Genomic DNA, 22,907 nt, shown 5'->3' with positions numbered 1-22,907 from the left:
AAATCTATATAAATTTCTGTGTTCTGCTGAACACAAAAGAAGAAATTTGTAACCGAACAGTTCTTGGCCACCATTGACTACCATAGTATGAAAAATGACAATAGTAGTTAAAAGTGCCCCAGAACTGTTTCTTTTCCTACTTAATTGAAAATATCCTTTTTGAGTTCATCAGAACAAAGAAATTAATACATGAAAAACTTGAGAGTGAGTAAATGAAGACAGAATTTTCATTTTTGGGCGAACTATCCCTTAAGCTTGTATTTCACAGACATGCTCACATTTATTCATTGTACTGTAGAGAAAATGGCATATGTCGACTTGGACATGTTGTGTGACAGGCCCTCTTTGAAAAACAAAGTCATGAAAGGTTTGATAATACAAACCGAACTACATTTGCGATACAACATCAGTTCACTTGAAATCAGTTCACTTGTTTGTGTTGGCTATCATGACGAAAATACTGAATTTCATGACGAAAATACTGAATTGATGCTGGGCCTACTGTACGTAGCTCAGTGTGAATTGATGTTTGTATGTCAGATGACTCATCTATGGGCTGTTAAAGTGACCCCCCCAAAGCCTCTCATGGTCCGTGTTTACATTACATTTATCCAGCTTGGCTCTCTGACATCATAACCAGTAACGTTTTTGAACGACAAAAGACATCAAAGCCTTTTACCCGATTTCTGCGCTTGCACGTCTCTCTCGCCCGCTTTAAAGCTTCCCGACTGTCACCTGGAATTGGAAGTAAACAGTCGGCGAGTGTAAGATATAGAAAGTGCCTAATTACCGAGCTTCATTTGATCTTTGCCTTCATCGTGTCAGCAGACTGCATGGGTGGTACGTCCCAGGGGCCCTTTGAAGAGGGCGATTTTGTAAGAGATTTGGATCATTACACAATAAAGAACACTTCATAAGTCACGGCACGAGTTGGAGAGATGACGGTTAATGATGTTGACAGCAGTTCACCTCTGTAGAGTTATGCCCAGATTTGACTGGACTTGCCTCCATTAATGAGTTCTGCTTTTCTAAGGTAATGAAGCATTGGCTGGGAGTGAGAATAATCTTACATCAAACTGAACATCAGTTAATATTGCATAAATCGACCATCATGCGCCTCTTTTAAAGTGTCATGCCAAGGTCTCAGTGCAAGTGAAAAGAACGACCGTCCCATTTCCTATTGGATCCGAGTGAGCTAGGAACAGCTAAAGATAGGATAGAAAATACTGCAATTTGTTGCAGTGGTGGCCTTATTGACTAACTGTCAACAATATTTTCAATAATCATTAATGACCTTTGACCTTTATGAAACCACTGTAGACTGACATATTAATGGACTAAGAAGGAATTACAATTCAATTTAAAGGGACGTCTGCCAGTCATTCCAAATTAAACAATTAATCGCGATGAATCACATCCAGGATAAAAGTTTAGTGAAAGTGTTTACGTAATATATGTCTGTGTACTGTACATATTCATTTTGTATTTATAAAAACACACACATACTTGTGTATATGTAAGAATAATTATATATAATTAAAAATTATTGGTAAATATTAATAAATACATGTCATCTTTTCCTCAATATGTATAGATGTATGAGATAATAAATACAAATTTAATATGCACAATACACAGTCATATATTATGTAAACACAAAAGTTTATTCTGGTTGCGATTAATCGTGATTAATCGTTTGACGACACTAATTTTGATATAACGTCAATGAAACTGAATGGTGACCGCAGATGTCTCTAATGAGTAAATATGATAACACAATTGTCATATATGGGTGAACTACACCTTTAATTTACTCGTTGATTTCATAAGATTTTTTCCAACACGTATATTTAGTTCAAATTTACATTAACACCACAAAATGGTGTGGATCGCTTTTCACCTCCCCGTTTTTGCGCCCCTATATGCACAGGTTATTCCAAGGCCCAATAAAATTTCCCATGACAGGGCGTCAGAGAAGTCAAACTGTCTGTTTGACAGAGGAAAAACAGGCTGCATCAGGGGTTTAATTGGTTTGAATATGTGTCTAATTATCACATAGAGCTGGTACTGATGCAGAAGTAATGTAATTATCATTTTGTATCATTGTATAATGATATTGCTCTTTGCTCGTCAGGAGGAGACGTCTTCATACCTGACACTTTACCCAACCACATAATGATATGACGGAGCGACAGCTAATTACAACATAATAAGTGAGTGATGATGGAGTCAGGGTGGATGTGGCTCATACATTTAAGTGGCTTCAAAGCACCGCCGATGTAGAGCAACTCGCAATTAAATCAAACCGGTCTTCATTTAATCACTACCAGATTTATTTGCGTACACTCTTACTTAAGAAGAGCGAGAATATAATATAGATAGGATAAACCTCTGATTTTCCTTTGTCGGTTTCTCATTTTAAAGCCGCATTGTGTGTTCAGCAGCATTACATGTGCTGTATTTATGAATGATGGCATATAAACATCCTGTTATAGCTTCAAAGCTTCAAAAACGTACATTAAGCTGTCTTACATCGTTCCTTTATTTTGCCCATAAATTAGAGATCTGCGAAATTTCTGTTTTAAGTGCGGCATGGCTTTGTTTTAGTTTATTTTGGTAGTGCTGCTATAAATGTCTGCAAATACTCCACCACTCTGGAAAGTTGCCTACGTTCTGTTTATAATTTGTTGTTTGCGCAGATGCGGCGATGCTCGGTTTAAAACAGAGGAAATGCGCATGACGTGAAGATCCGTTAGATAGGGGGAAGTTGATGGCAATTTGGTAGTGAGAAAAGCGCTGCTTACTGACTGCTTGAAACCTTTTAATTAGCATTAATTACCCAGCAGAAAATGTTGGGGCTTGAAAGGATTTGTGTCAGCAAGTGAGAGATCAAAGATTGCGGCGCTTGCATTTTAATCTGGCAAGTAAAAACTAATAAGGGCCTTGTAATGGGGCCCCAGAGAGTGACAGCGCAGGTGGGGGACCGTAATCCTCCCAATTAGATCATCAGATGATTTAATTTCTCTCTGATATTGAAAAATGACTAATTGTTTTCTCACTGGCCGTTGCACGGATAAAAGAAAATTCCCTTCCAGTGCCCCTCGTTGACGGCTTTGAGAGACTAAAATGAAAGCTTTTTTTGAGGAATATGTGGTTGGCCATGAGGCACGGAATCATGGCTGTCTCTTGTGGTTGTGAACAGGGATGGGAGTGATGCAGACCACGGGCAGGCCCCAGACAGGGTCATCCATCAAGTGTCATTGATCATTTGCCATGAAGTGACAGCAAGGTAGTGATTATTTGCTATTAGATAGATGCTCAAGCATACAGGGCTGCAGCTTGACAGTTCAACTGACTCAACTCCAGATATTATAGAGAAGCTATGCTCTTTTTAGCCTCTTGTGAAATGCTGAGGATCGCTGTTAAAGTGCAGTTAGTTTTCTTTGACAGAATGGTTACAGAGATAAAAAATACACAAAAATGAATTAATAGTGCCTTTGTGTAAAATTTGTTATCTATTTACAAATATTGTATTCTTGGTTATCACATCATTGTTTCTTAAAAATGCACAATAATTTGGCTTTTGTAAATGTTACCATTATACTATCTTGAGACCGTAGTTTCTGATAAATATTCTCTCATAGACCATTTTGCAATAATGGTCCAGAAGCACTTCCTGTTTCAGTTTTTTAACACTTCACAAAAATATAATACTTTGTTTTTTTTATTTCACACACATAATTATTAAAAACTGAAACAGGGAATGCTACTAGACCAATTTTTACATCTTGCAAAATTAAAGACTTTTCTAGTATGTCTGGGAGAACTCAAACATTACTGATTTTAAATAATATGCATTGTAAAATGCTCTTATCAAATAATTGTGAAATAAATTTCGTATATGAGATATAATAAAGAGTCCAATCATATCAGTAGTCTAATAAAAGCTGTTTAATTTTCAATGGAGCAGGTCACTTCATGGAGGCTGACATCTTGAGATCACATGACCAGACAAACCCTACTCAATATCGCCATGTCCAAAACCACTCCCATATCAGACAGCCCAATATAAACAACAAAAACAAATAAAAGAAACAAATTGCTACAGAGGAATTAGTATAGTTAATCAATTTTAGTGTAGTTTGTCAATTTTTTACGTTACCCCATTTTCAAAGTCATTGATTTTGCTTGGCATTTATCTCAATGCAAAGCGCCCTAAGATACATTTCCCTGGCAGATAAAAAGTGATGGCAGATGACTGCTGTGTCATCTGTAAAGAATAGAATTGATTTCAGGGCAGTGGTAGCAAAGGGAGAATGCATTTGTTTTGCGCAGAGAGGTATAATAAGTCAGTGGTGTCGTTTAAAAGAAACTGGGTTGCACCAGAGACAGGGAGGCCATGAGGCATGAAGAGAGATGGTGTCGAGCAGACCCACATAAAGTTACGCTGCAGTGCTTCCGAAATAAAGTGCCTGTCTCTGTTTTGCCTTTAATCTTGTGAGAATCACCTCATTTACGTAATTTTGGATATTCTGATGTGGGTTCCTGTAGTTATATTGCTTACATTACTGTGCAGTCTTAACATAAGTGTGATGTTGACTGGGACAAACCTTTGTTTGTGTTTTCAGTTAAAGTGAGTTGCTTTTGTGACCATGATTTAACCTAAATTAAAATACAGAATAATGAGATTTCTTTAAAACAACTTTGAATGTCACTGGTTGCAGAGTTATTGTAGTTAAGATTTGGTTTTATTTATATTTTAAATTAGCTTTAGTTTTTAAATTTATTGTAATTTTAGCAATTTTTTGTATATGCTTTTTTCATTTTATTATTTGTTTATTTTTATGTTGCTTTATTTGATTACCTAATTTTAATTTTAGTGTTTGTTCAGTGTTATAATTGTATTGCTTTAAAGTTGTTTCAATTTTTTGTATTTTTTAGATAATTTTTGGGTTCAATTTTTATTTGAATTCAATTATCAGAAGCTTTTTATTTTTATTTAAAGTTTTAATTTTAGTAAACTAAAATAACCTTGTTGGACGAACAGATGCCACCCCTATTGGTCGATCCCGTGTTGACACGTTTCCTTTGCTGTCATAGGTTCGATGAACAGATAGTTCTGCCTTAGAGTAACGCCATTGGTCGATCCAGTATTAACACTTTTCAGAGGAATCAAGCCTCATGCAATTTTTTGCAGTCATGCATATTAAACATGGATACAAATATTAAATTGAAAAAATAGCACATTTTCTTTTTTTAAATGAGGTGCAGTTCAATTAAGACATTTCTGCATTAATAGATTGATGGTAAGTGATTAGACGATCACCCTTTGTAACACTAGGTGATCAGACACCGTTTCAGCATGCTTCACATAAGTCTGCAGAGCCCAGGTTACCCCTGACAGAGCCCATCAGGTCAGTCAGACTTGGCACTGGAAACAAAGTTTGCCAGGTACGGGGGTCAAACCCAGCTTAAAGAGTCAGCTCTGTCAAAAACCTCTGTCACATTCTTACCTTACAGCCTACCTTGACCGATCCTGGGCTATTAATCACAGAGGAGCGGCTCTGACCTCAGCCCCTCTCCTTTGAAGTGTGCTGTCCTTTGCCGCATGAGGAAATCATTTGCTGCCTGATTCAATGAGCCGTCAGCCGAGCCAGCAGACCTAATGACATGTGAGAATATTAACCTCCTACCACTGAGAGCTGTGAATCTTGAGAGGCAGTCTATAATTCACCAGGGGTTCCATCCTTAGGCCTAGTCCTTTTGGCTGAACTCCCACCCAGCCCGATCGGGTTCAACCCCACCCTAACCCAACTCGGCTCAACCCCACCCTAACCCAACACGCCACTGCCTGCTCCGGCCCAAGGTTGGTTAAAATAAATAGTTCATCCTAAAAGCCAAAACTTTGTCATCAGTTATGCACACGTGATGTTCTGACCCTCTATTATTTTCTTCCATCCATGAAACACAAAATGAGGTGTCAGGGCGGAATGTCCAAACCGCTTACTGTACCAGGAAAGACAACAGTGATTTCTACTTTTGAGCTCTAAAAATGGAGACAAATGCAGACATGATTCACTGATACTTTTCCTCAATCATAATCCTCAAACCACAATACTTGTTTTAGTAAATTGAAAAATGATGCATCCTTGAGGCCAAATGTTGTTGATTCTCTTAGGTCAAATGACCTATTCCTTACAATAAATTATGAAAAACAATATACAATATGAAGTACTATATAGATCTGTGGAGTATTTAATAGTAATTTTTTTGAGCTTGATATTCTTGTCTTTTTGTTTCCTAAAAAACTACAACATTAAGGTTGATTTGTTCATGACCTTTTTTGTTTTTCTTCTTTAACATTTGAAGCTTATAAAATATGGCACGTCATTGATACAACCCCATGTGTTACTTTTTACACATAGCTAACTACTATTTCTTATTTATGTAAGTGGTATTTGCAATATTGTGTGGCCTAATGATAGTGTTGCTAAATGGAGCCAAATTTTGCACTGCAGGTTTTCGAATATCCATGTAAATAACAAAGCAAAAATGTACATTATAGATTGAAAGAAAATCACCCGAGCAGTGTGCGTCCCCATTAAAACTGCAGGATGACTGCTGCATGGGCCTTTAACACATGTAAATTGCAACATAGCTGAAGCCCATTTCCTTACACATGTGATCTGTAAATTGCTGCCACCCGAGGGCTGGTGACATGTTTGAAGTCGGGCGGGGTGGAGGGGCTGACATTAAGCCAGATAATGGCTGCCTAATACTGCCAACTGGAGATTTATAGCACCGCAGCATCCAAAGTCATCATGTTTTTGAATATTGAAAACACAAATGCATGCGGGTTGAAAGTGGGTGTGCATCAAAGCCCTTTTTGCCGGGCGTTGCAGATAGATCTTACTGGAGCTCATGAATTTGTTGTCAAGATGACATTTAAGGTTGTAATGGATTAAAAAAATGCAAAATGACGCAATAGGTAGGTGTGGGGATTTAATCGGTTACAGAAAACATAATATACATAATATAGGTTCAGCTCACACTGGTTTGTGAGAATCTTGCCCAGAACTGATAATAAGTTACAATTGACTAATTTAAAGTAGTTAACTATAAGGAACCTACAGTACTTGGCTATATGCAAAACTAGTAAAAAAAAAAAAAAATTTGAGAACCTAAACAAAAGTGTGATTGATAATGTTATTCTTAACATACTGTAGCAGAAACATAATCTCTCTGTGAGATGATACATTTTTGTCATGTCCTCTGATGGACGGTGTGCCGCTTAGCAGCACCATCTGCATTTCCTCACTTCCACTTAAAAAAAAAAGTTTATTAAAACCAGCACAATCCCTGTTTCTACAGCATCTCTCCTCTCTTTCATTCATTATAGTTTCTTATCTTGGCAGGCAATCACAACTGCCAGGCTGCAAGTCCATTATGCACATATGAAGCCCATCACTCCAACCGGATTGGCCAATTCATCATACATTTATCTTTTGCCCTGTGAACAGCGTGTCAATTTGCCTGTCACTCTCAAGACTGTGCTGCCTCTTTGGAATAAAAACATTACTCTTCCTGCACCGGAGACAGCTTTGATGTTAAATCTCCTCTCAAACTTTAAAACAAAGCCTACGTCTGATTCCAATCCTCACGCAGGAAACCATTTCCAAACAGTGTGTGAGGACAGACATTCCTCTGTGCCGGCAGCCATTGTTCTTGAATTCTCTTTCCGTGTGTATGTATTATCCGATTCACACTTGAGACTGACGTGAGATGTCAGTGTGTTATGATACCATGTTTTCTTTGTTTTCCATATTTATCATCTCTTTTTGCTTCTGTCACTACTATCTATCCGTATTCGTGTTGGGGAAGCTACTTTGAAATTGTAGTAAGATAAGCTGCAAGCTACTAATTAATAAAAGTAGTTAAGTTACATCTTAGCTACCCATCTGAAAAATTAGTTAGCTGCACTTCAAGTTACTATAAAAAGTAGCTAGCTAGCCTTGAAACTACTTTTTTTACAATCTAATATAAATGAAATGCAGGAGTGTCATATTAATGATAGCAATCTGTATAGTAAATTTCCTACGTAGAGTACCATTTTTGCTATAGATAAAACTATACTGAAGTATGCTATACTTATGTGATACACATGTTTTAAATAAATAGAGAAGTTTAAAACAAGGTAATACAATACCATTGTTATTGTTATTGTTTTTTAATTCATTTCATTACATAAGATTCATATTTAATTCTTAATAGGATGGGTGTTTCGAACTTTATATATTTACCCACTCATGTACGTCCTTTACGATTTCTTCTCAGTAGAAAGAAGATGTTACACAGCGCTGCTCTTGAGACAGAACGGAATGTAGATTTAGGTCATGCTAAACTGCTACTTTCTTAAAAAATAAACTAACTAATGGAAAAGCTTCACTGTTTTAAATGTAGTTGAGCGACTGCAAAGCTACTGAAAGATGTAGTTAGATGTGCACTGTATGTATCATCCTCATGCCATCCCAGATATTTATAACTTCATTTCATCAGTTGAACACAACTGAATAATTTTAGATTAAAATGGGGTCATGTTATCTTCTTATAGGGTGTCAAAGGGGCAAGGGTCCAAATAGCACATCCATTCATCATGAGTAGTCCAAATAACTCCAGCTGGACAATTAATACCTTCTGTAGAAAAAATCATATCTATATAAGTAAAAACTAGTAATAAAATGAGTTTATGTAGAGAAATCAATATGTTGCCTTGGCAACATACGGTTGACCATGGTCATTCAAATAAGGTGGCACGTAATGCCGATGTTCTTCCGTGTCTCATGACAAAACACATGTATGAAGTCACAGGACCCCCATGTACGTAAGAAGATAACATGACTGGATTATAATAAATAAATGTATTCGTATAATCTAATCAGATTTGAGAGAATTTTCATTATCAGATTTCACTTACTTATTCCATAAATGCCACATAAATGCTATGAGATGTTATTGCAACGTTTAATTGCGCTTTCGCGCACAAACATGAAAGCTGTAAAAAAAAAATGAAACCAGAAACTGTGTAAATATTAAACTGGAACATGATTTTGGACTAAAACCCCAAATAAATCGCAATAACAATATTATCAACATATCTGAGTTTTCAAATACATGAATAATGCTTACAGTCACCTTCATGTTTACTTTTGTTTATTTTGTGGTGTTTTTTGGTCATTGAAACACTTTTGAAATATTATAGTGAGGCAGAAAGAGAGAGTTTATTACCATTGTGTCTGGTAAGACAATATTTTAAATGGGTGCTGACTGATTTACAATGTCATGTTTAGAATCGACCGGATCCCTAACTGAGAATTTTGACTCTATAGACGCGTGGGTGACATTGGAGCTGAGGATATGAGAAGTTCTGATATCAAAGAATGATCAGAGCTGCTCTGTCAGGATCAGACACACTGGGGACTCACAGAGCCTCTGAACAAGAGCTAGAAAGAGAAAGGCCCTTTAAAACCAGTGAGCAAACAAGGGAATTAATGGCCAAAGGAAAGCGAAATATCAAAGCTGGGAATATCATAAAGAAGCAAGCTTTTGCTGAATGGGATCAATGCTGGAACGCAGACTTGGAATACAAAGGGAGTGCGAGTGTGTTTGAACGAGCGCTGTGTCTTAGATCATCATCACTCAGCGAGTGTGTGTGTGAGAATGTACAGCTCGCGGTTAGCAGTGTTTGCTAACTCACGGCCCTTTCAGTTCCGTTGGCCAAGCAGGTGTATCGCCATATAGTTGTCTTTTCTCCCTTTCTCTCTCTCGCCCCTCCTGGACATGTGATCCGAGAATGCCGGCTGACTAATGGCTGCAGTGACTGACATTTCAACCAATAATCACGGAGTGTTTTTTTTCCCCTGTTGTCAGCAGCAGTTTATCAATCAGCATGTCCGAATTAGTATTTGTCTATCGATCCATCCATCTCTGTCAAGACTTCTCTGTGTCATTGTCCGTACTCGTATCCTCTTGTTTGGCTTCTTTTGAGGATAGTCTGCATAGTAATTTGTTTTACAGGCCCTGGCTTTGAAAGGTTGCTTAAAAGCATTTACATGGCGGTCTTTGAAGTCTGGAAGTAGATGTGCAGATTGCTTTCAGTGACTCCCTGTCTGCAAATCTAGACGTGATGTTTATAACATAACCTTTGGTGATAATGTCTTTTTTTGACATTCTTTCATTCTGGCTCTTGTTTTTGTCAATATTTCGTAGGCGTATCATTTGTTAAGGTTATTGTGCACCATGTTTCAATCAGAATTCAGTGACGAGAAATTTGTTTGTCCTCATATTTGATGTTTAATGTTCTGTTTACACTACTGATGTTTAATTATCATGTCGCTTCGCGGCTAAACCTCCTGTTCTGCGGGCCATGCTCTAATCCATGCAGCACAGACAAACATGTTGAGATATTCACTGTGACAATGAGCTTGATCATAATTATCTTAAAGAGTACGTAGCATGAGATCATGAAAATGACATTTCATGCAGTCTGTTATGTTGCCGTGTTTGAAGGTAAGCTGTCTGCCAAGTTATAAGTCCGAAGGTGAACAAATAACGAAGTTATTTGCTTGTAAAAATGGGAGTCGACTCTGAATCACACAAACGAGACGTGGAATAGTTCACCCGCATATCTACGTCACTATACATAGTCCCCGCCTACGTTTTGCTGAGACTGATGCGAAAACTTATCTCTCCTCCCCCAAATACAGTCGCTCGTTCGTGATGCGTGTGTATCATGTCTAGAGCCTGTATTCTACGGTGTGAAACTAAGTCCGTCCTATTTCAAGGGTCTGTGACGATCGACGATCCTTGAAAGAGGGGGCAATACCAACTCTATTTGGACCTGTTAGCTCCACCGAATACAAACCTGTGTGACTATTGATTTTTGTCTTAACTTCAAGAAATATATTCTTACCTTATGTCTGTGTTTAGCTAATGCATATAACGCTAACATTAGCATGTACCGTTATTTCTGGGGTGTTACAGTTTGTTTATCTGGCTATAAACTTTGCATTTTGACACATTTGCCACACTTGCACCTACATAGATATATTTGGGTGATACTACAATAATTTTTCATAACGTCAACTTTCTGATATGGTCTATGTACCATGACAACGCACAGTTAAGACGAAATAATAGTATTACTAACGTATTAACAGTATTTTAAGAAAAAATATATATTTTATTTCATTGATGAGCAAAAGCACAACATGCATGTTGTCACACTGGGAGTTTTTATGACAAGAGTTGTCACTTTCCACTGACAAACATCCTGCTCCAGTCGTGGTGGAGTTTGTTGTAGATTAGCGTCTTCTGATGCTTCCTCGTCAGACTCGCGCTCAAATTGGTACGGTTAAATCGCCGCCATCTCTAGCTACACATATAATATACATGACATCCAAACACATGTAAACCGTATTCCTGTAATGATGGTAGTGGGGTTCCATTTGCGACAAATGATGAACGCGGTTGACCAATAACAACAGACTACACCATCTGACCAATCACATGACGCAAGGTTAGCGGGTAGGCGGAGCCTAGATGGATGAATCGCGGAACGAATCATTTGAGAGTCAGTCAAGAAGTAAGGTACGATTAACTGCCTATTATTACGACATTATAGTGTTTAAACACATTGTTTGTACATAAACTTGTTGTTGGACACTCCAGAAACCAAAGTAGGGCCTAAAACAATATATGCTAGGTACTCTTTAACAAGCAGCGTGTTCATCGGTGTGGCTTGTTAAATCTATCTTTACCTCTCAACCCATTTCTCATCCTCTCGCTTTGAATCAGGCACCACTCCCTGCATTGTGCTATTCTGTCATTGTGGTGTGACTTTGAAGATGGTAGTGAAAATGTGCAGTCAGTTTTGGATTCCCCATGGGGATGAGGTGCGAGTCAGAGTGGTTCCTACCTGAGAGAGTATGTGTGCTAAGCGCTATGTGTTTTATTTTTTATATGCATACAGTAGTTATGCCGTGTGTCACTTTGTGGAGGATCTATTGACAGAAATGCAATAGAAGAGACATAACTATGTGTTCAGATGTGTATAAAGACCTAACATAATGAAGCGTTATGTTTTTATTACCTTATAATAAGCTATTTCTATCTACGTATCTCCTCTTACATGGAGTTTGCCATGTTGTTTCTACGGTAGCCCTAAACGGACAAAATGCTCTGAAGAGGGCGTTTCATAAATACTTAATTTCCTTCGGCCAAGAAGCAAAATCGTGATGTCATCTGTATCAGCCACCGTAGTGCTTTGAATGGGAATAGGTGAGCGGTCAAGTGATCCACTAGCCGCAGCCAAATGTCATACACTGGACCTTTAAGAGTTCATTCAAAATTTTGTAAAATCCATTCATGTTTTCATACAAGGTGATGAAGTCTTTCAAAAGGTCAGAAAAACACCTTTAAATTATCAAAAAGTGTGTGACTCATACATTATGTTCCAAGATATGTAAAGCCACGAAGAAGAGACTGAAATTAAAGTCAGTCATTAATAACCTCTTCCTTCCAACAAAGCGGTGCTTGTTTGCTTTTGTATTGATTGTCTTCTCAGATTTGATATCATATGCCTTTGGTTCTCACTTGTGTCGTGATGAAAGTGGTGCTTGTTATGTTCAGAAATCGAGAATGAGATTTGAGATCACAGTACATATAACATCAGTAAATAAAGGCCTAAATGCACTCTCTTTACTCCCACAAAGCTATCATGTGGCTTCATAGGACTTGAAATGTGAAATATAATTTGGGCCTGACAGTTCCCAACAATCCCAACAGTCGCAACAAGCTGTCGCTTCATGGACAAGTATTCTTTACCATTCCTCTTTATTTTTCATGGTCAAAATAACAGCATACATATTTAAAACATTAGGTAGAGTGAATAATTACAGACATTTATATTTTTGAGTGAACTGTACCTTTAAAAGCGCAGGTAATTAATCATTCTGTTAGCAAAGCAGTTTGAAACTTTTGCACAGTACAGATGCTGTATGTAATGCGGCAGCACAAATGTTTAGGCAGAATGTGGTTTGCAGGACCGGGTAAATTAGGTTTGAATCCCTTGGCTGTGAATTTAACTGATTAAATCACCTTTTGCACACAGCAGTAGTGACACGAAAACAACAATTAATAAGCAACCCCCCCGTGACGCGCTGCTGCCTCTTAACTAAGCAGCTAATAACATTATGCTCGTCCAGATCTTGCATAAGCAAACAGGTGGGGGAAGCTTTCGTTAACCGATTAGGGATTTTACTGTATACGCAGTTCTTTACTCAGTTTCACAACATAAATACAACAATACAAGTTCTTGGCTACTTTAGCTGCTGTACTGTGTAGACCATTTTGCAATACATAAACAAGACTGGTCCAGAAACACTGCATCTTTCAGTTTTTTAATGCTACGCAAACGTCACAGAACTGAAACAAAATGTGAAAGGGACTCTCTCACACTCTAGTTGTTCTAAACCTGTATAAAGGTCTTTGTTCAGATGAAAACAGAGAAGGCCACATTCTTCAAAATATCTTCTTTTGTGATCAACAGAACATATTTTTTTCTTCCTAATATGGTAGTCAATGTGGTCCAAGAACTTTTTAGTTATAAGCCTTCTTCCAACTATCTTTCCTAAAGACATTTTTACAGGTTCGGAACATCTTGTAAATGTTGACAGAATTTTTATTTTTGGGTGAACTATCCCTTTAAGCGAACGTCTCTGTAATATACAAAAATGAAGAAAAAAAAACAGGAAGTGCCTATGTTGTCTATGTCATGTACTATTTAATACAAGCAATGCATTTGAATAAAACAACTGATAGGTTTTACAAAACCGAAAACAGCGCTATATAGACAGCTTTGTTCACGTGTAATTGAGGATCACCTGAAGACAGAACTCACCTGACTGCACACCAACATTTACTCCCATGAGCTCTGTCTAAATTGCCGAGGGATTTTCCGTGCTACCACAAAAGATCTCATGACAAAAAAATCCATAAGATTACGATGCGCAGGTGTTATTTTTCTCTTGTGAGAAAAGCGCATCTCAGTTACCATTGGATCGTTCTTTGAAGGCAAAGGCTGACAAACCTAAATGTCAATTAACTAAGGGTGGGCACATTAACATTGTAGGCCTGTCAGCCTCTGCCATTTGAAGGATTAGAAACACACACCCCGGCTTTTATGCACCTTCCACGGCATGAACTTTGGAAGGCCCCGACATTACCGGGAGCACCACCCTCCATCATGTTCCTGCCAGCGCGGGGTGTGGAAAGGGCCCACAATGAGGAAAAGTCCTCGGGGACCGCACGTGTGTGCGCAGCTCTGAGTGTCACTATGCAAATAAAGGGCCCAATTTTTTTTTTAACTAACTAAACGTGGTTGTTTTTAACTCATTATTGAAGTTCTGGAAGTTGTAGTCGTTCTGTGGCTAAGGTATTAAAGTTGCGCTGGGAAAATGATGGATGACGAGTTAAATTTGTGTTGGGGGAGTGAAGGTGAACTGTGACAGAGTTATTTATCTTGGGAATGGAGGGTTAGGGTCAGGCAAAGCTGGGTGCCTGAAGGCACAAGACATTGACAAATTCATCCCGCACACTGCATTTCTGAAGCGCTTTTGTTTTGAATCCTGGCTACTCACGAGTGACCCTCATCACTCATGCTGCCAGCGTGTGAAGGATGCCGCACCATGCCAGGGGATCTCACCGCCACTAATTCTTATCATTCACTTTCCTGACAGTCCCAAGCCCAAACTATTCCGGCCGGTGAAAGGGGCCGCCTGAAATATTTATTTCTGCACATAATGGCTGCCCAGATTTAGGGCCATATCATTTTTCCTCTCTTGCCTTATCATTGCAGGTCACTGACAGGCCTGAAAGTGTTCAGCCAACTGGAAGAGCTGATTGTGGACAACAATCTTCTCGGAAATGACCTCCGGTTGCCCAGGTTACCGCGACTCCATACCCTGACGCTCAATAAGAACCAAATATCCTTTTCTTTTAGCTTCACGCTTTACCAGAAGGGATGATGCACGGTAAGTGAAAAGTTTCCGTCTGCTTTTTTGAGATTCCGTGTGGGATCTCTCTTTTGCCACATTCCATCTCACTAAATGCTCTTTAAATGATGTTATTGTATTAAATTGAGCTCCTCTGCCTAATGGGGCTGCTTCATAAACTCACTTGGTTTTGTGCCATGGTGACCTCTAGTGGAAGACAGTGAAAATAATCTTCCCGTGCAGTCCTATGGGTGAAAGATAAAGGGGCGTTTTCCCGGACAGGGATTAGTTTAAAACAGGACATGGCTTTAGTTAAATTAGGAATTAGAAATGAGAAATTATGTTTAAATTGTTTTAAAAGCATACTTTACAAAAAACAAAACTCATTAGCATCTTGAGACAAAACAATCACACTTATTTATTTTAAGATATGTCATTGTACGTAAAACGCCTCTCACATTTCAGTTATTCTGGGACTATGCTTAAACCCTGTCCGAGAAATATCCCCAAAGTCCAAATAGATAAGTAATCTCTCTGTTATGATAACTGACTGTTACTTTAACAAGCGAATAAACTCACCAACCTTCCTTTTGTTTGCATTAGTTGTTTATTAAGCAAACAGTGTTACTTTTGCATGCTGTATGTGTGTTTGAAGTCAGGCTGGAAAACTCAAATTTAAATTGGGTGACAGTCTGCAATGACATCACTGAGAGGTGTTTCGTTCAGTTTGCGTGCCGTGATTAGACGCACAAATGGCAAAAGTAATGTGCTAGTCTGACAAAAATGTATGCTCTGGTGTTTGTCGCTGGATGGTATCCATCTACATAATAATGACGCAGGGACGCTCCGTTCTCCAAGCGGTTCTCCTCCGACAGTGTGTCAGCAACTCAGACCCGAATTCTGCTGTGAAGTGGTCTGTACATGCTAATGGAGCAATTATTTACATCCTGTAGTGGCCTGCCGCCATTGAAATTCAAGTGCTGCATTAGCACGCTTGTATTTTGACACGTTTTGGGCACCGTTTTCCGATGAAGTGAATGTATTAGTGATGGATTTGCTGTGAAGTGGCTGTTTGTCTCCCGGTGTTGGCTAAGGGGAAGTGGGGGGGTTCTATGGTTTAGGGAGTCGCTAACTGTTTTTACCACGAGGCATCCATCATTTTGTCAATGTTTTTAATGTTCTGCACCAAGCCACCCAGGAAATGGCAGGAGGAATGAGAGGAAAGAACAGCCAGACTTCCAGCAAATGCCAAATTCCTCGTCATTACATTTGCTTTTCTTCGTTTTTTCTTTGAGGGCCTTTGTATGGTTTGGGTAAATTTGTCAGAGATCTAGACCGAGCCGTGAGAGAGCCTCAGAAGAAACGCTGATGTAATTAACAGCCCAGATTCCTTGACCTGTGACACCTCACAGACATTGAGGCCCTGCTGGAGCATTTGATGGAAGTGACGCCGGCCCTGGAATACCTCAGCCTTCTGGGAAACGAGGCCTGTCCTAACCAGCTGGTCAGCATGGATAAAGACGAGGACGATTATCAGAGATACAGGTCAGATCACTTAATATAACATGCACAACACAAGCTTTGAGATCATGTGCGCCAGCAAATGATGAAATGCTATTCCAAGATTTCAAATTTCTAATGTCCCAGAGCAACAAAAGTGACTTTTTTTCTAGGTATTCATGCATTTATTTTGTTTATGTCATGTCACTAATATGTTTATTTCTTCAAGGGGAAAAAAACATTGGTACCCCAGGAGTGTGTAGTTTTGCAACTTTCAGTAATCTTTTATTTGGATGAACGGCTGTTACACAACACCATAAATCACGTTGCACAAGCAAAGACTGATACTTCAGGCTATAACCGCACTCCTCTTAAAGCTACTCACCTCTGCTTCTTTTTTTCCCCCACATTTCGTAGACTTGCAAAATCGATTTCATGTGTGAATTGCGATAACCACAAATGAGTGTTTGCCATCCTTTCCTACAAGATGAAACGATGCATTCATTATCAAGCCCGGGCCTATGGGAGCGCAATGCCACGCTATGTTACCACCATTTGTCAGGTTTTCAACATGAAACCCGCCGCTAGGAAGGAGGGAGGGAGAGAAACGCATTCTTTTGTCTACCTTAGACCTAAGTGCATTTTTCTTGACACTGTGTTCGGTATGAATCATTTACCATACAGATGAACCCGAAAGGCGCCGCTCTCTCACAGAATCTCCCATGCTTCACTTGGTGCTCAGGACGCCCGTTCCTTCTCTGACTGACAGCAGCTGTGTGTTTGTGATGTAATATTCATAACGTGTCACATTGTAACACATCAATTTCAGCGTAATGCAGATTTCCTGTCTGACGGGTTACTCGTGCGCTCGGGTCAGGCGGGGTCCGGCCCTGGGCTATGCGTTTCACGGAGTGTGCCCCGAGAAAAACGGCCCGCTCAGTAAGGCGGTGAAATATCGCGCCTCTCTTTTTACGCTTGTTCAATTAGTCAAATGAAATGAACGGGCGTACGTACACTCGGCTGTATTTCACAGCAGTCACCGAGCCCATTCATCATTGTTTACTTCGGGGGCTCAAGTTTTTTTCTTGGTTGAAGTAGTACAGTGTTCGACACAGCCATCTGCAGTACAGGATGTGTGTCCTGTCTCTTTGGAATGCACTCAAGCCAGCGCCGCCTGCGTTTGCGTGCCTGTCTCCTGACATCATGACGTGCGCGTGGGCTTAAAAATGTGTGTTTGCTGAAGATCAAAAAGTTGAGGACGAGTTTCGCCCGGGGTGCTTTAAGCAACATTTGCAGCCGGGCTGCTCCAACCATCTGTAAAAACGGCACCAACAATTTCACAACGATCAGGAAAACACCTGCACGTTTTCTGCAAACAGTCCCTTTTATTGTCTTTGTTTGTAATTGTATCGTAACTGTGAACAAAGCATATCCACACCAGACTGCTCCCCAGTACTCTAGAGGAATTTTTGTTATTTAAACTCATTAGTGTTGCTTGCTAAAACAAACACTATTACTATTGCTCATATTTGGATTTGGGGATTTGAACAAACCTCAGCCTAGCACTCGTTGTGCATTAATGGCAGATTTTTGCCTGCTGGACAATAAAATGGGTGAAAAATTCCCATAAGCTTACATTCAAGAAGGTTCCCAAACCATGATATCAGAGACTTGGGGGTGAGGACTTTTGAGCACATAGCAACGCCCTAGCAACCACCCACAACACTTAAGCGTCATAGAACCACTCACATTTTGTTCATATAAAACAACATACTTTTTTTATTTTTTTATTTTTACTCGTATTGTGAAAATTTCCTTATGTATGTATTCAGCACAGATATGAACGCTGTACGCTTGCAGAGATACACCGGCGTGTTTCATGCAAATAGAGTAATGGAAAACACATCCTCCACGTTTTGATCATTATTTTCGATTTAAGTTCATCTTAACAGGATCAATGTGGAATTCTGTTCTCTGTGATCTGTCAGGAATAAACATGTAGCATGGGTTCGCCATCGGGCTTCATCATTGTCATCATCATCAGTTTGTTGTTGGCTTTTGCATGAGAGCTCGGTTGGAGATCTGTCACTGCCCATATACACGTCTGTTCACACCCTCCACTTACTCTCTCTCTCTCTCTCTCTCTCTCTCTGTCTGACTCTTTCTCTCACTCTCTCTGTCTCTCTCTACCTCTTTCTCTCTATCTCACTCTCTGTTTGAAGTCTTGACATGCCTCTTCCTCCATTCTTTTCAGCCTGTGAAAGAATCTGTTGTCATCTATGTATTCCTGCTATTATCTCACGTCATTTTCTGCCGCTGAATGAAAGACAGAGTGTGTGAAAGCGTAAAGAGATATCTGTGAAGCTACACAAATGACAGCTTGCCACATTCTGTCAATGTGTAATTTTATCTGTTTGTGTGTTGTCCTTATTTTTAAATGTTTTGATGGTGATTACCTATTTACAAATATTGTCACGGTTAATTGAACACATTTTAAAAGAAAGTTGTTGTGGCAAAAAATCTATATAATACGTTTTCTTTGTTTAAAAAACAAACTCTCTGTCTGTCTGTTTGTAGTACAAATCCATAGATTTTTTCTTTATTCTAGATTGAATCTGATCATTACAATCATTAAAAATGTAGGAAAAAGTAAAAAAAACAATAGTTCCATCTAAAATGAAATTTCTTTTAACATCTACTCACCTTCTTGTCATTTTTGTCTATGGTTTTCTTTCTTCAGCAGAACAAAAAAGAAAATAGTTTGAAAAATATTAAGATAACCAGCACCCATTGACTTGCATTGATCTTGTGTCCACGCAATAGAAGTGAATGGGTGGCGGCACTGTTCGGTTACCAACATTTTTCAAAATATCTTCTTTTGTGTTCTGCGGTATAAAGAAAATCATTGAGGTTCTAAATGACGAGAATAAATGTTTTTTTCTAATGTAAACTGTAAAATATGTTTGATGTCATGATGTAGTTTGTTGTATTGCAAGGGACATTGTAAGTTGAATTATCTGAATACTTATACTTATATGCTGAAAAAACAACATTAACATGTTACATATAGTATGTAGTCTGTAATGTTGGCAGTTCAGTCTCTAAAATCAGCCTTTCTTTATTCGATCTGTAGGTTCTTTGTACTACATAAGCTGACAAATCTGAAGTTCCTGGACACCAGGAGAGTGACCCAGTGGGAGCGGTCAGAGGCCCAAGCACGCGGAGCTTTCATGAAGGTGGTCAAGCCTAAAAATGACCAAGTAAGCTCTTTGATTTTTCTTCAAAGTCCTGGCCACGTGACGTATGAAAGCAGACCTTTTAGGATGAATAGACGGTTAAGAAAATCAGTATTAACTTGCTCTGTAACTCACATTTTGAATAGTCCTCCGTATTGTTTGAGTTTGTAACTCAGTAGCAAATGAAATGCCTTTAGATTATGTAAGATCTATGAATAACAACACAGCCTGACCCTGTAAATGATTCGTGTAACCCTCCCCTTTCTGTACAGATGATTATAAGAACTTTAAAGGTTAGGCAGCGTAAACTAATCCATCCGTCCCTCTCCCTCTTTGACTCCATTGTTTGTTCGTAGCAAATTGTCAGAAGCTCTTAAGAGGTTACTTGTACGCAGCTCTTTGAAGACGTGGCCTTTCAATCTCGCTGGGCTGTTTAGAGGAGGGTCTTTTAATGACCAAGACCTGACCTCTTTCCTTATGCATGAGCCCAGATCAAAGTGGACGGCGCCTGTCCGATCGCTCTTGCGTTGCGTGGCGTGACAGCGCTCCGGATCGGAGTGACAGTTCACGTTCACAGCAGTCACCATCGCTTAATTACCCACAGCACACACAATTATTTCTCTCTTTCTCTATACTGGCTTTTGAGGAAGACACTGCATGCTGTCCCGCACTTCAAATGCTTCTCCATCTTCTTTATTCTTCTCTTCTTCTCCAGGGTGTGTGGAGAAACGGCTTTAGTAAGATTTGATCTGATTTGTTTCAGAATTAAAGTGACAAACAGAAGAAGTTCAACCCATGCGATGATTAAACCTCAGCCGGGCATGTTTTTAGTTTGGACGTTTTGTTGGTTGGATGAAAATAAAAGAGGACTGGAAAATGGGAAAGAAGAATGTGTTGTGCAACCAGTCACTTAAATAAGTTAAGACATTTCTGGATGTCCTGTTTAGGAATCGAGAATAATGCAGAGGAAAGTGAATAATGATTTCCACAATTTCGAGTAAAACATAATATCACGCTGCCAAAGGAGATCTGCTTTAATCACATTTATGGACGTAAACAGAAAACCATTGAGCAGATCCAACTTTTAGCACCAAGTTTAACAGCTATGTAGCATTTTCACCTGGAAGTTGAACTACTTTTGTGTGTGTAAGAAATGGTATACAGTATAAGTCACTGGCATTATTTTGTTTTGAAAAGGAATGGCAACCAAAGCTAAAAAAAATGCAAAATATGTCAAAAGTTGCGTATATTTCTAGTTCAATTATGGAAAGGGGCATAGAGGGATTTAAACTTAAAATAAGTTTTGGAAAATGTATTGTACACTTTAAATCAAATGCAAAGAATACAGCATAGTATTAATTGGAACATCCTCAGAACTTGCTTGTATTAAAATCATGTTTTGTACATGCATTCAATAAAGGCAGCGTCATTTCCCATCACAGGATACTGACCAGCAAGTTTTTGTTTTTAATCGCATTTCTTTTATTTTTAAAATGGTAAAAATTATAAAGCGAAGCACAACTTTATGGCCTAGGTAATGACAGAGAGATAGAGAGAGAAGGAGAGAGAGTCTGCAGTGTCTCACGCTAACGTTTGGCTATGGTTTGTTTTGAGTCAGGTGAGACATGATGTGGCAGCCATAACAAGCTCTGTGGGGCATGTGTACTCTCTGTTTCTAATTGGCTTCATCATCATACCGATTGTCTGCTGACCAGTAGTGCAGGTCACCAATTAATGAGCGACACGACGTGTGAACGCTGGCTGTGGAGGATGATGGCATAATTACTTATTTGTGTTTGCATTTATGTTCTTCTATTGGGGTGTCTTACGTTTAAACACATGCTTCGGTTAGCATTGTTACCGCAGACTGTAATTAGCTCGGCCTGCTTTCCAAATTTCTCATCAAAGCCGAGCCCTCTACACGACAGCATGCTGCTGTAGCATTGTGCAAGTCATTGAATGTCTCATTTGTGCCTGCCTGTTACGTCTTACCCACTGTTACCCACGACTGTCGGCTTTTGCGTTTTTATATATCCAAATTATATTCATGGCCTGTTGGCGTTATAGTAGTACTTTGGTTCTGTTGAATTATACTTAACAAAGCTAAAGCTAATCAGACATGTTTGTTAGTATTTCTTATGAATTTATTATTTACCTCTAAATTCAAATGTAAGTTCGATTAATTTGATCTCTGTGTTTTTTGTAATGGTGCCCTGTGATAAGAAAATTGATCTTTTAAGACCGAGCTTTACATACCCAAAAACAATTTTTAGTCAAAAATCTTAACCCTCCTCTGCATTCATTAAAACACTGCTATTATTAACCTTCTGACATTTTTTAGATGTGAGATTGATATTTAATTGTATTTTATCATTCTCATGCTGCTATTAAGCATGATTGGAAATCTAGTTTGGTCGCTCAAGCCTTTTCAAGTATTCTGGCAAACTTTCTTTCGATTCTTCATTGCTGGTATTTAAAATGCATACAGAGTGTTTTCTTATGTCACCATTTATAATGTATTTTTTATAATGGTTCTCAATGTGGGATTGAAAGTTATCATTGACCTTTTGAATCAGTTTTTATGTAATGCAGACGTAGCAAAAAGGTTGTTATTGATGGATGGGCAGGTAATAACTAGATTTGACCTGACATCATAACTCGTGAAAGCCTCAAAGCATAGTTTGTTCATGCCGAGAAGACATTTTTTAAGCCCAGCTGCCAAGTAACGTTTAATACTAAAGGCAATTGAATAGGTAAATGATAGTTATAAAATACTAAACATGGCACAAAGAAGAAGAACATTATAAGCGAATAAGAAGGAAAACAAATGTTTGCATGCTTACAACTTGGATTTATAACTTTTTTACTTTTCCACTTTCCACAAAGGCAAAAACTCTTTTTTTTACTTCTATCGCAGAGTTTTTACTTTATTGTATTCCAAAGTGACGATGCATTTACTGAATGTGTTAAAATGTTTAGTGTCTTTGCAATTTAGCTCAAGGTGACATTTATTACAGCTTGTTGCAAATCTCTTTGTCTTCTGCATTGATTTTTTTCTCCCCACATGCACTGGTGGTCCTACAACTATATATTAATGTAAGTAGTCGAAAATGAGCTGTCT

General features: G+C 38.7%; 1 protein-coding gene across 1 annotated transcript in view; it reads left to right on the top strand.

The window, feature by feature from the left end:
* The window catches only part of lrmda (leucine rich melanocyte differentiation associated), a 243,806-nt gene that overhangs the window by 143,031 nt on the left and 77,868 nt on the right, over window positions 1-22,907 (top strand). The window contains exons 3-5 of the mRNA XM_056761589.1: window positions 14,915-15,041; window positions 16,456-16,595; window positions 19,684-19,810. Of these exons, the coding sequence (XP_056617567.1) occupies window positions 14,915-15,041; window positions 16,456-16,595; window positions 19,684-19,810 (394 nt within the window). The remainder of the gene's footprint in view (window positions 1-14,914; window positions 15,042-16,455; window positions 16,596-19,683; window positions 19,811-22,907) is intronic.

Source organism: Triplophysa dalaica, chromosome 11, assembly GCF_015846415.1.
Source record: "Triplophysa dalaica isolate WHDGS20190420 chromosome 11, ASM1584641v1, whole genome shotgun sequence".
Classification (NCBI taxonomy): domain Eukaryota; kingdom Metazoa; phylum Chordata; class Actinopteri; order Cypriniformes; family Nemacheilidae; genus Triplophysa; species Triplophysa dalaica.
The sequence above is the reverse complement of the archived record's forward strand: the minus strand, read 5'-3'. Positions and strand labels throughout refer to the sequence as shown.